This window comes from Trichechus manatus, unplaced genomic scaffold (assembly GCF_000243295.1).
Source record: "Trichechus manatus latirostris isolate Lorelei unplaced genomic scaffold, TriManLat1.0 scaffold00038, whole genome shotgun sequence".
NCBI classification, from domain to species: domain Eukaryota; kingdom Metazoa; phylum Chordata; class Mammalia; order Sirenia; family Trichechidae; genus Trichechus; species Trichechus manatus.
Window position 1 is genome coordinate 19,741,151 of NW_004443974.1, and position 17,335 is coordinate 19,758,485.

Consider the following 17,335-nt stretch of genomic DNA (forward strand, 5'->3'; position numbering starts at 1 on the left):
AGTCTCCCATTTAACAGTTACTACAAATGTTGCCCTATGACAATGGTTAACAATCTCACAACACATCAACAATATCCTTACTCTACTTTGTGTTCCTTATCATCTGCTTCCTACTCCCCTTCTGCCTTCTGGGCCTTGTCACTGGACTCCTGTGGAAAAGACAGTCTTTTTAACAAATGGTGCTGGCAAACTGGATGTTCATCTGCAAAAAAATGAACAGACCTATATATCACACCGTATACAAAAACTACTTCAAAATGGATCAAAGACCTAAATATAAAGCCCAAAACTATAAAGTTCATAGAAGAAAAAATAGGATCAACGCTAGAGGCCCTAATACATGGCATTAACAGGATACGAACCATAACCAACAACACACAAACTCCAGAAGATAAGCTAGATAACTGGGATCTTCTAAAAATTAAACACTTATGCTCATCAAAAGACTTCACCAAAAGACTAAAAAGAGAAACTACAGACTGGGAAAAAATTTTTAGCTAATACAAATCCAACAAAGGTCTAATCTCTAAAATCTACCAAAAAAAATCAACACCTCTACAACAAAAAGACAAATAAACCAATTAAAAAATGGGCAAAGGAAATGAATAGATACTTCACCAAAGATGACATTCAAGCAGCCAACAGACACATAAGTAAATGCTCATGATCACTAGCTATTAGAGAAATGCAAATCAAAACCACAGTGAGATACCATTTCACCCCTGCATTACTGGGAACGAATCAAAAAAACAGGAAATAACAAATGTTAGAGAAGCTGTGGGGAAACTGGAACTCTTATGCTCTGCTGGTGGGAATGCAAAACAATACAACCATTTTGAAAAATGATAAGACACTTCCGTAGAAAGCTAGAAATAGAAATACCATATGATCCAGCAATCCCTCTCCTAGGAATACATCCTAGAGGAATAAGAGTCGTTGCACAAATAGACATATGCACACCCATGTTCATTGCAGCATTGTTCACAAAAGCAAGATGATGGAAACAACCTAGATGCTCATCAACAGATGAATGGATAAAGAAACTATGGTACATACACACAGTGGAGTATTATACAATGATAAAGAACAATGGTGAATCTTCAAAGCATCTCATAACATGGATGAATCTGGAGGGCAGTGCGCTGAGTAAGTCAATCAGAAAAGGACAAATTTTGTATGAGACTTCTACTGTAAAAACTCATGAAAAGGTTTACACACAAAATGAAACAATCTTTGATGGTTACAAGGGAGGGGAGGGGTGGGGATGGAAAAACACTAAATAGACAATAGATAAGTGGTAACTTTGGTTAGGGGTAAGACAGTGCACAATACTGGGGAAGCCAGCACAACTTGTATAAGTCAACGTCATGGAAGCTCCACAGACACATTCAAAATCCCTGAGGGACCAAATTGCTGGGCTGAGGTTTGTGGGGACCGCAGTCTTGGGGGAACATCTAGCTCAACTGGCACAACATAGTTTATAAAGAAAACCTTCTACATTTTACTTTGATGAATAGCGTCTGGGGTATTAAAAGCCTATGAGTGGCCATCTAAGGTACTCCACTGGTCTCACCCCTTCAGGATCAAGGGTGAATGAAGAAAACTAAAGATACAAGGGAAACATTAGTCCAAAGGACAAATGGACTGCATCTACCATGGCCTCTACCAGACTGAGTCCAACACAACTAGATGGTGCCTGGCTGCCACCACTGACTGCTCTGACAGGGATCACAATAGAGGGTCCCTGACAGAGCTAGAGAAAAATGTAGAACAAAACTCTAACAAAAAAATACCAGACTTACTGGCCTGACAGAGATTGGAGAAACCTCAAGCGTATGGCCCCCAGACACCCTTTTAGCTCAGTAATGAAGTCACTCCTGAGGTTCACCCTTCAGCCAAAGATTAGACAGGCCCATAAACAGAACAAGACTAAAAGGGGCACAACAGCCCAGGGACAAGGACTAGAAGGCAGGAGGGGACAGGAAAGCTGGTAATAAGGGACCCAAGGTCCAGAAGGGAGAGTGTTGATATGTCATGGAGTTGTTAACTAATGTCATAAAACAATATGTGTACTAACTGTTTAATGAGAAACTAATTTGTTCTGTAAACCTTCATCTAAAGTACAATAAAAGAAAAAGCTCTTTGGGATTTTTTGGTAGTGGTGAAACTGTGAACAATGGGGGCAATTCAAGGAGGCATTTAAAGGGACAATTGACCCTACTGTGTCATCTTATAGTAGAATTCTAAAGACTTCTCTTCATTTTTTCAATTGTGCCCCTCCAATGGATGAGAGCCTACTATTTTCCAGGCTCTCTAAACCTTCTTATCAGAAATATCAACTGTATAGTTCACCTAAAGTCAAGTACTACCATTGGAGCCCACTTTCTCCTGTAATGCATTAGCAAAAGATGAAGAATAATTGGTTATCTTCACTTGCAAAGTCAAATCTTAGTTTTGGATTACTTCAGTATCTTTTAAGTTTGGGTGGCTTCCAGAACCACCAAGCTACTATGTGTCTAGGGGATTTGTGCTAATTGAATTAGAGGAATAGTGTGCCTACATCTTTGCTAATAGACTCTACTACCATCCACATCACCTGCTAGAAGAAGGTCTAAGTGGCCATTCAAGTGATTCCATTTCCCTAACGAGAGCTATGTAGACAAGGGTGGACATCTGACCAAACCTATGCCAATAAAATTTCTTAGAAGAAGCGGAGAAACAGACTAGTAAACTCTAAGGAATGTAACTGTAAGATTACATAGAACTGGGCACTATGGAAAGAGAGGAATACAGAGTAACAGAAGAAGCAGGTCTACAAAGAAAAAGCAGAGTAGATTGATCAAGAGAAGCCAAGATAAGAGGCCTTAGGGCTCCATAACAAAGAAGTCTGGGTAGCTGTGTTTTCTGGCTGTACTTCCTTTCCAGTCCTTGAGTATCCAGACATTAGCCTTAAGAGACATTTTTATTTGTTAACATGAATTGGTTTCTGTTGTTTTGCAAGCAAACTACATCTAAAACAGTAATTTTAATGGAACTGTAACAATGGCCAATAATAACTACAAAGTAAAATCAGCAGCATATAAATAATATGCATTTCCTCAGTTCAAATTATTACAAAAGACTATGATCTTGAATTCTGTTCATTTGGATTGTGCCATTTCTGTTTTACTAGGTTTAAAGGAAGGGAACTCATATATACTGAACACCTATTATAGTCTATGCCAGCACCAAACATGTATTAATTTATGAGTGATACAAAGCTATACTTTTATTATTCTAGTTCATAACTAAGGAAACTGAGACTCAAAGAAGTTTTGTGTCTTGTGAATGATCATGTTGAAACAATGCATTTAATTATTTTTGTTGTAAAGTACTCAAATAATCTATCTATGCCTATCATAAATGCATGAGATAATTCTGTACTCTAGTTTGGCCTCAGTTAAAGACAGAGTAAACTGTGGGGGGGCAAGGAGCAGATTTAAGATGCAGAGGAATACAAGGTAGGGATTTCTGAGTTTGGAATCAGAAAATTTCACTAAGATAATGTCTAAACCTCTAAGGGCCATTATTTTTTTCAGCTAAAAATGGGAGTAACTGTGTCTACTCCACTTATTTCACAGGGTTTTATGACGTTCAGTTCATTTGATGTAAAGCAAGGTACCCTACGTATTGAAAGCACCTTACAAATATGAGATACTAATATCATTTCACTTCCTGAACATTTCAATTAGTTTGTGGATAATGACATGTTTTAAAGAACTGAGTCTGTATTCAGTTTTTAAAGAGAAAGAAAACAAGTACATCCCCTACCCAAGCATGAGCTGAATGTGAAGTATTGTCATGATACAGCAAGTCCACCACCACAAACAGCCCAATGAGCATAAGATGACATTAAAAGTAACGAATTGATCCACTCTTGCCTTCCTTCAGATACTGGAATAGTTATAAGATAATAGGCTAAGTAATGTATTTTCTATTATTCCTACTTAAATCAAAGAATGTTAAAGCTAGAAGGATCATAGCATTCATTTCATGGTTTGCAAACTATGGCCTGCAGGCCAGCTACCCACCCCACCTTCTGTTTTTGTACAGCTAGTGGGCTAAGAATGATCTTTATATTTTAAAATGGTGAAAATCCAATGAAAAGAAGAATATTTCATGACTTATGAAAATGACATGAAATTCAAATTTCAGTATTCATAAATAAGTTTTATTGAAATACTGCTACATCATTTATCGATCTATTATCTATGGCTGCTTTTGTGATACAAAGGCAGAGTACCATGTTTTTAGGCAAATAACGCGTGCCTTCTACATTTGTTTGCCAAATACACCCTCCTCCTGCAACATATTTTCTTAAGTGCCACTAGGCCAATATTTTTTTACCTGTTGCTGTAAAAATAAATTAGCATTGTGCACTTACGAAAACACCTTGGGAGGGAGCAGTTGGCAAACAAACATAGAAGCACATGGTATTTGTGTAAAAATATGGTAATTGCATGAGAGACTGTATGGCTCACAAAGCCTAAAATATTTACTATCTGCCCCTTTGCAACAAAAGCATGCTGACCCTGATCTAAGCCAGTTTTGTCATTTTATAGATGAGAAAACTGAGACATTGAAAGATAAGACTATTTAGTCTAGGTAACTCAGCTATTATTAATTCATGACAGAATTGGGGCTAAAGCCAGTTTTTCTGTCCATTTAACCATGTTGATATACTTGATTGAAAATTAGCTTTATTTATATTCAACTTTAAATTATATTTTAAATTCTCCTTGTTTGAATTACTAGATTTGTCTCAAAATCTCGATTGTTCACATGAGTTAAAGATATATGAAAAATTAATCTTGATGAACTAAAATATTTGCTTCATTTATTCATTGACGTGAACTTTATATTGTACTACTCTTAAACAGTTCTAAGTAGAAGTTATTGTAGAACAAAATAATGGTTAAAATTAAATATTTCACTTAAAACCATCAATCAAACTGAAAAACAGGATCTGCTTTTAACTCACAAAGCAATAATACATAGAACATTCAAACACTCAGCTAAATTGGCCACATTCAAATTTTTTACATGAGATGATTGACAATAAGATGAGAAAATAATTCCTTAGTTTTTCTATGTTTAGTGAATAGAACTCGACCAGCTAATTTGCCAAACATAAGCTAAATTTCAGTCTTTTGTAAAATGAAAAAGAAAGTGTGCCTAAAGTTAAGCCATCCCTTTCACATCACTAGGAAGTCTTTCTTGGGTTTCCAGCAAAATCAATTATCTACTCCATCCCTTAAAATACACAGCCATTTTCAAGGGAAAATGTTTTAAACAGTGGTTCTCGACTGGGGATAATTTTGCCCCCTAGAAGATATTTAGCAATGTCTGAAGACATTTTGATTGTCACAATGGGGGTGGGAAGGATAGGGGGTGCTACCGGCATCTGGTGGATAGAGGCCAAAGACGCTGCTGAATGGCCCGTATTGAACAGGACAGATGGCTGCCCACAGCAAAGATTTATCCAGCCTAAAATGTCACTAGTGCTGAGATTGAGAAACCTTGTTTTAAAGATACATCATTAGGCTAACCCAAAGCATTTGGCAACCCTGAAAATTAAACCACAAGGTCCTAAATGTTCAAGCTGTCATTTATTTGTGAACTAACTCTATAGAGCATATATTCCTGATGGAAGCCTGGATAACAACTCGGTCTTTGTAATGCTTTATTCTAGCAAGGAGATGGATAGTTATCAAGATTATACCAACAAATAATTATTTACCTTCTTTCCAGCCACATACATTACTGGTCTTAACCAACAAGCAGTAAGATAATTGTCTAATGATTCTGATGTCTTCCAGTTATTTTGACTTTGATCTACTTTTCCCCCATGGTAGCCTGATAAAATAAGATTTCCATTTGATTTGTATATACAGTACCTGACATAGTAAAATAACCTAATGCAAACAGAAAAATAAAACCTAAGTCATATTTACCTTTAAATGGAAATGCCAAGACATTTCAACTGTATTGTATCTACATAGTTATCTAGACATTTGCCAGAGGTATATTTAAAGGAAAGTCCCTACCAGTTTTAGTGTAACTTTCCTTCTAATAGTATTTTATACACTATTTCACAGTGTAACCCAGCCAATATCATTAAAGGAAATATTATTTAAGTCTATTAAAGTTACTAAATTCAGGAATGGCTTTTCTCCAATATAATCAGCAGATGAGGTAATTTTAATCACTTACTTTCTTTTTCAGTAAATATTTTGCAAACATCTGGTATTACCTAGTTAGAGTTTCTTCCTTAAGTACATATTTTATTCTGCCTCACTCTTACTAACTATATTAATTATTGGCTCAATTCCTTACCTAATCTTCTGATTTGGGGAACATATGATGTAAGTGCCTCAAGCTCCAGGTATTCTTTACTATACAAAATACCAAGACCCTATAATACCATTCGGAACACTGACTCCAAAGCATACTTATTCATTCTCTCCAACATTTACCTAATCAAGTGTAATTTATCTAGTACCAAAATATTCTAGACTGTCTGATAAGTGCTACAGACACTAAATTGAATAAAATACTATCTCCAACTTCAAGAAGATCTTCAGAATGAAGTGGAGGAGATAATACCACAACATGGTGAAATCATTGATAGAAATACCTACTGACTTTTATGGGAATGCAGAAGAGGAGAACCTCATATGGTTTTGGGGGTTCAGGAAAATTTTTCCTGAGTTTATCCAACTCCTGTGACTTGAGTACTGAAAGTTGAGCAGGAGTTAGCTCCGAGAAGGATTGGTTCAGTTTTTCCAAGGCAGTGGGAATAGTTTCTGCAAAGAGCCTGGCTATCATGAATTCTAAGATTTGAGGCAGGTAAAAATAAGATATGAAGACAGAGAAGTAGGCAGAGGCCAGATCACCAAGGGTCTTTATACTACACCAAGGAGCTTAGATTTTGTTCTGTAGGAGATTAGGAATCACTGAAAAATGTCAAACACGGCAGTATCATGGTCTTATTTGCATTTTAAATGGACCATTCTGGTAGCATCGTGTCTTAGGCCGGCTTCTCTAGAGAAGAAAATCCAGTAAAGCATATAAATATACATAGAGAGAGATATTTTTATCAAGGGAATGGCTCACAAGGTTGTAGAGGCTGGAACATCCCAAGTCCATGGGTCAGGATAGAGGCTACTCCTGATGCACGCAGCCACAGGGGCTGGTAAACTGAAGATTGGCAGGTCGGAGAGCAGAGCTATTGTTCACAAGCTGTGAAGGTCAACAAATTCCAAAGATCCAAAGTAGCAGGTAAGCTACTAGCTCAAATCCCAAGAACCAGAGGTAAGATGAACAGGAGCCAGCTGCAGGATCCAGAATGAGCAAAAGCCCGCAAGCCTTGCCAGAATATCCCTTTATATTCAATGCAGGCCCCAAGGAAACTCCCATTCAACTGATTGGCTACTCACAGCAGATTCCATCATGGAGGAGATCACATAATATCAAATCTCATCATGGAAGTGATCATACCATCATATGACTGTCAAACCACTGAGAATCATGGCCCAGCCAAGTTGACACATAACCTTAACCATCACACCATGGAAAGGTTAGCTTTGTAGTAGAAGACATTGGAGGCAGCTATAGTAGTTTGAGCCCAAGTAAAGGAGACTGAATTTGGGAGCCAGGTATAGACAGAACGGGGTGGAGACAGACATATTTATGAGGAAATCTAGCAGAATTGACTGGCAGATTATGTCTGAGGAATGAAAGCAAACAAGGAAAAAAGGGTTAACCTCAGGTTTTCCAGTTTGGGCAACCTAGCAACTGGGAGGTGCTAGCAATTGGGAAAAAGTATAGAAGGAAAGGAGCAGACTTTGAAGGGAGTTTGCTTGGTTCAGCAATGCTTAGACAATTAGGGCAGAAGTTAGTGCTCTCTATCTGCTGCAAAAATTTTCTGCCGCCAACCATGTAACTACATAGTCTCCTAAAGTGAGTAAGAATGTGGTTAATATACCATCTTTTCTTCTAATCCAGCATACTACCTATCGACTACACATTTCTGGCACCTCAGTAAGCTTTTTTGCATGATTCCTTAAGAAAACAATTATAATGCCCATTCAATCCCTTGTGCCTGTGGGGACTTTTGAGATGTAGATATATTATGAGCCTATATAAATTTATAGAGAGATACTGTGTGCTCAGTTGTTAACAATAACAATCAGATGCTGAGGAATGTCTCTCTAGAGGTGTCATTTTAATAAGTCAACATCTCTTTACTAAGAGGCTAGAGATTCTCAAATGTTACATGCATTAGGATCATCTGGGTTGCTTGCTAAATGCAGATTCGCAAGGCTCTCCCAGAGATTAGATTTACTATGTCTAGGTGGAGTCCTGGGAATGATTCTATCATAGGCAGTTTTGAGACCACTCCTTCACTGTGGTGGGTAAATCTCCCTCCATATAAGGCAATTCAATATGTAAAATACTACTGTTAATAGATTTATAATCAACAGAATTCATTCTATTTACCTTCTAAAACTTGCAGAATCTTTCATAAATTGGGGGAGAAGCAAAAACTGACCAATGCTATCCCTAAACTGCTATTCCTGTGCATGTACCTTGGAAAATGGAGTTCAAGAAAAGCCACTGGTTGGAGCAGAAACTTTGAATGCTTTTAAACACAAATTTTGTGTTTGATAAACATAAAAACTACATCCACCCACCTCCTAGTGATTCTGTCACACCACTCCCTGCCCCAGCAGTCATAGTACTGTGTCTTTGTCATATACCTAGGAGCCAAGAAAATTTTCTTCAGCTTTATTTGCCACATTTAATACTGTATACAAGGCATTGTGTTTTAAAATTTCCAAGTATACAATTAATTTTAACTTTGTGCTTTTCCAAATGAAAGCCCTGAATGTGTTCTCCATTATTCTCCCTACCCAGAGTCACTGGTTAGTTCTGGAAGGTCATGGGGTGGAGTTGGCAGTGGGTGGGGGGCTCTACCATTGTATGCATTAACCACATGGGCTTTGGCCTTGGCCCCAAAAGTCACTGGGGACTGCTCACTTGGTACTATCATATAACCTTGGAATCTAAGGCTCTTGCACTTGAGTGACCACCGCAACTCCAAGGACCACCACGTTGTCATTGTTAGTTGCCACTGAGTTGATTCCTACTAATGGTGACCCCACGTCTGCAGAGTAGAACTGCTCCATAGGTTTTCAAGGCTGTGACCTTTTGGATGCAGATCTCCAGGCCTGTCTTCTTAGTTGCCTCTAGGTGTGTTCAGACCACTAACTTTTCAGCTATAATAGAGAGTTTAACCATCTGTTCCACCCAGGGACTCCAAGGACTACCACAGGGGAAGGATATAAGCGCATATTCAGGATGCTGCAGAATCTTGACCACAAACGCTGCCTTTAAAAGCCGATTCACAATCATTTCTCCATACAAACTCAATAGAATAAAAAAACCTGAAATTTCACATCACACAACTGAAAAACCTTCATGCAAAAAAAAAAAAAAACCCCACAGAGAAATGATTATATAAATAAACAAAAGATTAAAACTATGGGGACAAACATTTCCTCAGATGATAATGCTATGTTATCTACCAATCAAAATATGGAAGCTGAACTCGATTTACTCCCCTATCTGTAAGTGATCTTTCATAATCAAATTAAAAAAAACTGTGAGACTGTTTACTTAAAACCTTTTGCTCCCATGTTGACTAATACAAAATCTGTCCTGCCCAGATGTCAGACTAAGAGAGGGCATTTAATTGAGTTTCCCTCCAGCTCAGTTCAATCTATGCCAGCGTTTCTCAGTGTGTGGTCCAAGAGGCTCCTGCATCAGAATCACGTGGAGTGCTTATTAAAAGGCGGATTCCTGGGCTCCTACTGAATCAGCATCTCAGAGCATCGGGCTTGAATATCTGCTTTATTTTACAAGCTCCCCAAGTGATTCTTATACATCTTTATGATTTCAAATATCTTCATGTGTTCATTCATTGATTTGTTCATTCAATTAACATTTATTGAATATTCTCAGTCAATCTTAGTCTTTAAAACTCCTTTTTCATGTCAGATAATGGAAAGAGAGAAAGGATATGATCTAGCTGTTTGAAGGTTTGGAAGACAGAAGCATAGATGTGTTCGAATTGTGGCGTTGGTGAAGAATACTGAATAGACCATGGACTGCCAAAAGAATAAACAAATCAGTCTTAAAGGAAATAGAAGCAGAATGTTCTCAGAAATGAGGATGCAAGGCTCTGACTCGCTTATTTTGGACACATCATTAGGAAGGACTGATCGTTATCAAAGGACATCATGGCTGTAAAGTAGAGGGCCAAGAAAAGGAGAGAAACTATTAATGAGATGGATTGATACAATAGCCACAACATTGGGCTCAAATATATTAATGATTACGAAGATGGCACAGGACCAGGCAACCTTTCATTCTGTTATACGTAAGGTCACCTTGAGTTGGAACCAACTTGAGGCCAACTAGCAATAACATTTGAAGATTAGGTTGGAGCCAGTGAGATTATACCAACAGACTGGGAGAGGGGGTGGATGTGAAGCCACTGCTTGAGAGTGTCCTCTCTCCTTGCGGGAAGTCATCTACGAGGAAGGCAGCACATTTTCCCCTTAATAAGAAGGACCTTGCCCTGGGGATCATTGTGACTCCACAGGTCATCCCACAGTAAGGTGGTCCTGGACTTGCACATCTCACTCATTTCCTCCCTCACACCCCAGTGACCACACATTTTTCATTCTTGCCTCCACAGTAGAAGGCAGAGCTCACCAAAGAGACAGGAAGGTTTCTTGTTGCCTCAAGAATTTCCTTCAGGCTGCCTGAGGAACATTTCACAAAAAGGCAAGTCACATGGTTCACTGTTCAGCAGCCTGAGTTGAAGCCACCATTTGAAACACACCAGACAGTTTTTCCTCTCTCCTGGGTTTTAATTTGGTCACATTTTCTTTTTTTTCTCCCATTTGTTTTAAGGGAATCTGAGGCTGGCACACAGAGATGGAAAGGCAGAAGTTTCTTTATTGGAAAGGGAGAAGTTTCTTTATTTGTAACCATTAAAGTTGTGCCTCACAATACACTGTGTTTCCCTAAAAGCAATTTATATTCTTCAAGTTTCCCATCTTCAAGGCCCTTAGTGGAATTGGTTCATAACAAGTTCCCTGACCTGGTTCCCCAAAATCTACCCACATAACTAGATATAATAGGTGTGTGTTACCTCTCTTATTGTGGAAGTATCACTGTTTCTCACTAGTATGATGTTCAGGAGGACCCTGTCCCCGCTAAGTAAAAATTCTGGTTGATCGATATTATTTTACTTATCACTTACAGATTCAGAGATCTTGGGTGTCATGAATGTAAGACACACAATAGTGAAATGAATCAAACATAACTGTTTTTTTAAGAAAACACACAATAGTGAAATGAATCAAACATAACTGTTTTTTTAAGAATCTGAGAACACCAAAGGGAAGTCAGTTTCTGGGATGCCTGGTATCAACTGTAGAAGACAGACCCAATCCATTTGGTTGTTAGGCTCTTCCTGTGCTTCAGGGACAACATAATGGACATTAGTTACCATTATATGGAACCTATATAGAAGTGTCAGACATTGGTACTTGGACAGAATTTGGGCTGGTCTGAAGCCTAGCTTGCTCTCTGCTCTTTCAGGTAACTCCCCTGTGTTACCCAGTTTACTTTCATTCATCCTTTTGTGTAAAAGACAGCAAGGAGAAAAGAAAATGGGAAAAAAATCTGAGCTTTTTGACTAGATTCCAGAAAAATGGGAGTTAACTATACATAATTTTACAAAAATGGTACAAATAGCAAAAATACAGTCTGAAAAAGTAAGAAATGATACTGATTTCATATTATTTACTTCAAAGAGTCTGTTACAAGGCATTCATTCAGTGGAGCTCATGTCCATCAATGAGATGGAAATATTTTCCTTACATTTATCTTAGTCCCACTATAATCAGTAACTGACATATGCTTTTTTAGCTCACCAAAGAGGAACCACAAAATGAGAATCCCTGCCCTTCCTTCTCAGGGCCTTAATTCTCAGAGCCTGGGACCACTGTCCAATCAGACAGCAAAGACAGAAACTTGGAAGTTATTCTAGATTCTTCCCTCAACCACAACCAATCAATTAACAAGCCCCTGTTTATTTTACTTCCATTACTTTTGCCTTAGCCTAGGTTCTCATCAGTTCTCCAGGCCTCCAATCTAGTTAGTTTCTCAGCTTCCAGTCACACCATCTCCCACCCACTCTGGACACTACAGCCAGAGCAATCTCATGCCTGAATCTGGCTGTCATCTCCCTGATAAAATCTCTTTAATGGTCCCCCTCTAGCTTCCAAGATAAGGATCAAATGCCTTAACTTAGCAGGCAAGACCCTCTATGACTTAAACTCTGCTAATCACTGTAGATTCATTTACTTCTTCCATTTTAATGTTCAATCCAGTTTAACTACTTTTACCCCCAATGGACTATGCTCTTCCATGCCCATGAAGTATAGTAGGCTTGTGGTTTACCGAAAGGCATCACAGCACCAAATTAAAGTCAGGTCAAGACCCAAGCCCTTCATTTTAAAAAGGACACCAAATTACGGAGAGGTTAAATACTTTACCTCCAGGTTACACAGCTGCATAGGAACACAACTGGGATTAGAAGCCAGTGTTTAAACCTACCTATTTAGAGTATAATTTCTTTATTATCTTTTTGGCATTGTTCAAAGTGGGAAAAGTCATACCATTTCTCAACATAAAACTTTGATAATCCTAAAATGATACTGATAATTTGGCCTTTATTAACAGAGTGGCTTAAACATGTCTATCCAACATGTGTTACAAGTACAGAACTTTCCAACGCAACCCATTTTCTCAGAGGCCTTCTCTTTGGTAAGTACACCAAGACTTCAGTCCTCAGAAGTGCAAAGAAAGCTCTCTGCTCTAAAAATTACTCTTCAAATTCAAGAGAAGTTTCCAAAATAAAATCTCCCAAATAAAAACAATATCAGAAACAGACCTGATCATGACTATGAAATATGCTAAGAACATTCTGTCACTGAAATAAACTTGACCTTTTTTGTGATTAATAGTAAGATTAAATCTTGAAACACGTAAGAATGAAGCCATTGACAACAAAAGAAACACATTTTGGAAAGGGTCCCATTTAAAATTGACCCGTTTGAAAACAGCCTCTGTCTTTTGGCTCTCATTGCCGTGTGCATATCCAGAATTTCATTTTTGACTGTTATTTCCACATGCAAATGTGAGCTGTTGGCATGTTCAAAATTTGCTCTGGGAAGGACAAAACAACAAATGAGATTTTTTCCAGAAGGAATAATAGGTATGTTCCAATAGTTAGTGGGTTTAATTCATGCTTTAGATGCCGGCCTACCCCTTCTAATTCTTTAGTATCCTGCGTCTATTCGGAAATGGGAAATACAGGAAATAGAATTATGAGGCCATTTCTAAACGTTAGCACGGTACCGAAGTAAGTTAGCAAAGAAAGACATTTTCAGGAGAACGATAAGCATCGGGAGGCTGTAGCCCATTCTGTCAGAAATGGTGAGTGATTAGAGTTTAGCCAAATCTAATCATGCCATCATACCCTGCCCTCCTTTCCTGACAAGGCAGGGCCCTAGAGAGGACATATCATATCAGAACAATGCTTGGAATAGGAACAGAAATTACCTGTTGAGTAGGAGAATTGGGTTTCTTAAGTATCTGATTTCAATAGATTCCTGGGTGTCCAGAGAATCCATCAATCAAAGTAATATAATGGGGCATGCGGAGGTAGAGTAAGAGATAGAGGGGAAAGAGCAGAAAGGAAGGAAGGAATAGTCAGAACTAATGTTATAAAATATTCAATATATCGACTCAACCAGGAAGAACATTGACCAAAAGATGCAAATCATTATTCATGAAATTCTGTTTTACTTGGAAAAAAGAGGCGCAGCAAGAATACACAGGGACTAGCAAAGCAAAGACAGGATAGCATAAAACCAGAGGGGGAAAAGTGACATAATATTCAAATCCAATATGTGGATAATACAATTGCCCATTTACAAAACCAGCTTTCATTTCCTTCTATGTCCAAAAGAATGTGGTAGCACCTTATTTTGTTTTTTAAGAGTTTGAAATGGGCTCAATATCTGAAGTCTCCTAGGACAGCAATAATCTTTCAAAATACAGATGTCATTTGGAAAGAAAGTTCTCTGGTAAAATACATCCTGTCTTTCGAATACTGAGAGAATTGGATGGATACTCACTAATGGATTTTATCAGACACATTTTTAAAACATCATGTCAATGAAAGATGGTAGGATTGAGCTGTACAACAATGACAATACTGGTGTAGTATGGATAATGTCTCTTGGTATATAGCATGGACAGTACTTTCAGTTAAAGGTGAGAGAGCTCTTCTAAACAGAAGTAATCTATGTCAAATAGACACTTCTCTAGTGGTTTTGTGACAAGTAAATAATGAGTGACGTTTTCCACTAAAAAAACTAGAGTATTAATTAATAATACACTGGAGGTGATATTCACACACCTGTTAAGAGGACCATTGTGTAAGTTAAAAAGCATAATTTTGGCATAAAGCCAATGAATGATTTTAACTGAAAAATGTTTCTTGCTGCACATGGTATTGCTGGAGTCAATTTCAACGATTGTAGTTAGATTTGCCAGGACATTCTTTGTCCCAGACCCTTTATTCACCAGTGATTCTGGAGGAAAATTTACATTCATTTGTTAATTTCCTGGCCTCATTTTTTTCTATGCCCTATCGCATACATTCCAATACAGTAAAAGTACTTATATCCAAGGAAGCTTCTCTCCCATTCCCCCTGCCCAAACCTGCCTTTCCTACTAAATATTCCTTTAGGGAAGCAAGCAATTGCCATGACAACCATATGATGGGGATTTGAACAGCACTTGGGGGGCAGCCTTTGTGAAAGTTAATTTTAGTTCATGTTTAACAGGATAAGGAAAATTCATCAAATGGATAACACTCTGTTCCAAGGGGTCAGTTAGCTGTAGGGAACTAATAATCTACATCAAACTTAACCTTCTAGAACATGGCCTCAGAAAAAAATGATGCAAGTGTAACTTATTCAAGGCTAATTCATTAACCCCTATTATAGTCAGTTAGACTCAATGTCCAGTGGTAATTAAATTAAAATATCATATTTTGTATGGAAAAGAGAATTAAGAACTTTGCCTTGACTTTTTAACTTCAAAGGTACGTGGACCATCCACAGATACGTACTTTTCCCAAATAAGGGTTGCCCATTCTCTTTTCCGGGGAAAAATAATTGTTTTCTGCACCTCTTAAATTGTATTTGTATTTCCTTCCCTAAGAGCCAGATGATGAAGGTGAATTATTATGACTTGCGGGGACTTTGTCAGTATCTTTCACTTAAAATGCTTCTAGAAAAGAGGAGCGCTGCAGAAACAAGGTAGCAATTTTAGCACAGGTGTATACCTTTCCTTTGTGTGACTCAAAGGCAGTGTGTGTTAGGAAGAGAGCTCGAGGCATACCTTCAATATGCATTTAACACTTCACCATTACCTCTAACGTCACTTGGTAGACAAAAATTATCACACCTTTTTTTCTTTTTTTAAAACAGGGGCACCAAAACAGTCGTTCTTTGTTTGCCTTTACCTGACCAACCACCTAGCTACACAGGGCTTTTAAAATAAGGAGAATCCTTTGTTCTCTCAGGTTCCATTTAAAGGGAAAGTGGGTCGAAGGGCTTCCCCAGGGAGGAAAGGAAAAAAAAAAAAAAAAACCCAGAGCCAAACACAGGGCAATAAGGGATTTCACTCCCACTACTGTTCCTACCCTCCCAAAGAAGTTAATCTAATTCTATTCGCAGGATGGTTAAGAGACGTGGGGGGAGTACTCAGGCAACCCAGTCCCTGAGACCACAAGCTCATTCTCAAGTTTGACTCAGACCACCCTCTCTTCCCTCACACCTTGGGGGGGGGGGCTTTGAGAACCCCCCCCACCAGCCATAGGCAACAAAGCCAGTACTACATGCATTTGAGCTCCCCAAAAGGTGAGTCCCTGTGCAAGTACAAAGTTAGGTATTTAGACCTGAAACATATAATAAGAGCTATTCAAAGCAGCAAGTTACAGTACCTTAAGAAGTCTGACAGATGGGAGAAAGGCTGCGTGGCATAGCTTCCGGATAGTCCAGTTGAGGGGTCGAGGAGCGTCAGTTTGATGCATGACCCCTTCCAAATTCCACCAGGAAAACAAGAAACTGCAAACCTGAGCAACGCCTAGAAAACAAAGGGTCCCCCACGGCCCTGGCATCCCACGGTCATCTCCACACCTGCAAACTCCATTAGGGCAGAGGCTTCCTAGAACTTGGGAGACTAGTCAACTGGCGTTGCCTGAGCCACTGAACCTTCTTAAGAAAGCCACCTCCCCTCTCCCTGCAGCCTTGCTCTTGCATACCAAATGTGGCTGAATGGAGGCACACCGCCTGCTGCTTCAGGGAGGGGATGTATGGGTTTAAAGGAGAGGGACAGCCTGCACAAAACAGCCTGTGGTCGGGAGTCAGAACAGCCTGCTCCGGAATGCGCGCTCCCTCTCCCGCTCTCCTCCGAGCAAACGCGGTCCGGTGTTGGTGTTGGGAGGGAACCCGTGCCATTTGCTTTGCTAGCTTGGTTTTGGGGGGAATCAGAAGAAGTGCAAAAGGGACCATAAATAAAGCCAGGATGGGGAACTTGCACTTTCTTGCACAAAGCATCTTTGAGGAGCTGGAAACAGCACAGGGGGAGGGGCTAGGACACAGAGGCAGAAGGGATGCCTAGGAACGATCAGATCAATGCTTCCCTTTTGATTTATGTGACATAATAAATTGAGAGCAATACTCAAAACGAGCTATAGTAAAAGAGATCTCTGTCGTGTTCTGGGGTTTTTACTAACTATGAAGTTCCTCACCCAGATACATTATATAGATGATAGGCAGACAGACATAAGCAAACATATACACACATTCATTCACACACACACACACACACACACTGTGAACAGCTAGTTATTCTTTTCATAGAAAGCAATGTAATTAAATGTCTATTTCGCTTGATTTTAGAAATAGCAGCTTCTGAATTTGGGGTTATCCCCTTTTGAAAAGCCACTTGATACCCCTTTTCTGCAATGAAAGTTTAACCCTTAAGGTGCCTTGTGGGAGGCTTTCTATAAAAGATGGAGTAAAAGGAGGTGGGTGTTTCCTTCCTTCCGGATCATTCTCTAAGGATGGCTTTAAGA

The 17,335-nt window shown here is 38.9% G+C and overlaps 1 protein-coding gene across 1 annotated transcript in view; it reads right to left on the minus strand.

Annotated features, from left to right (window-relative positions):
• The window catches only part of LOC101348343 (transient receptor potential cation channel subfamily M member 3), a 623,677-nt gene extending 607,302 nt beyond the window's left edge, over positions 1–16,375 (minus strand). Inside the window, exon 1 of the mRNA XM_004375847.1 lies at positions 16,199–16,375. Within this exon, the coding sequence (XP_004375904.1) occupies positions 16,199–16,375 (177 nt within the window). The remainder of the gene's footprint in view (positions 1–16,198) is intronic.
• Positions 16,376–17,335: the final 960 nt, after the last annotated feature.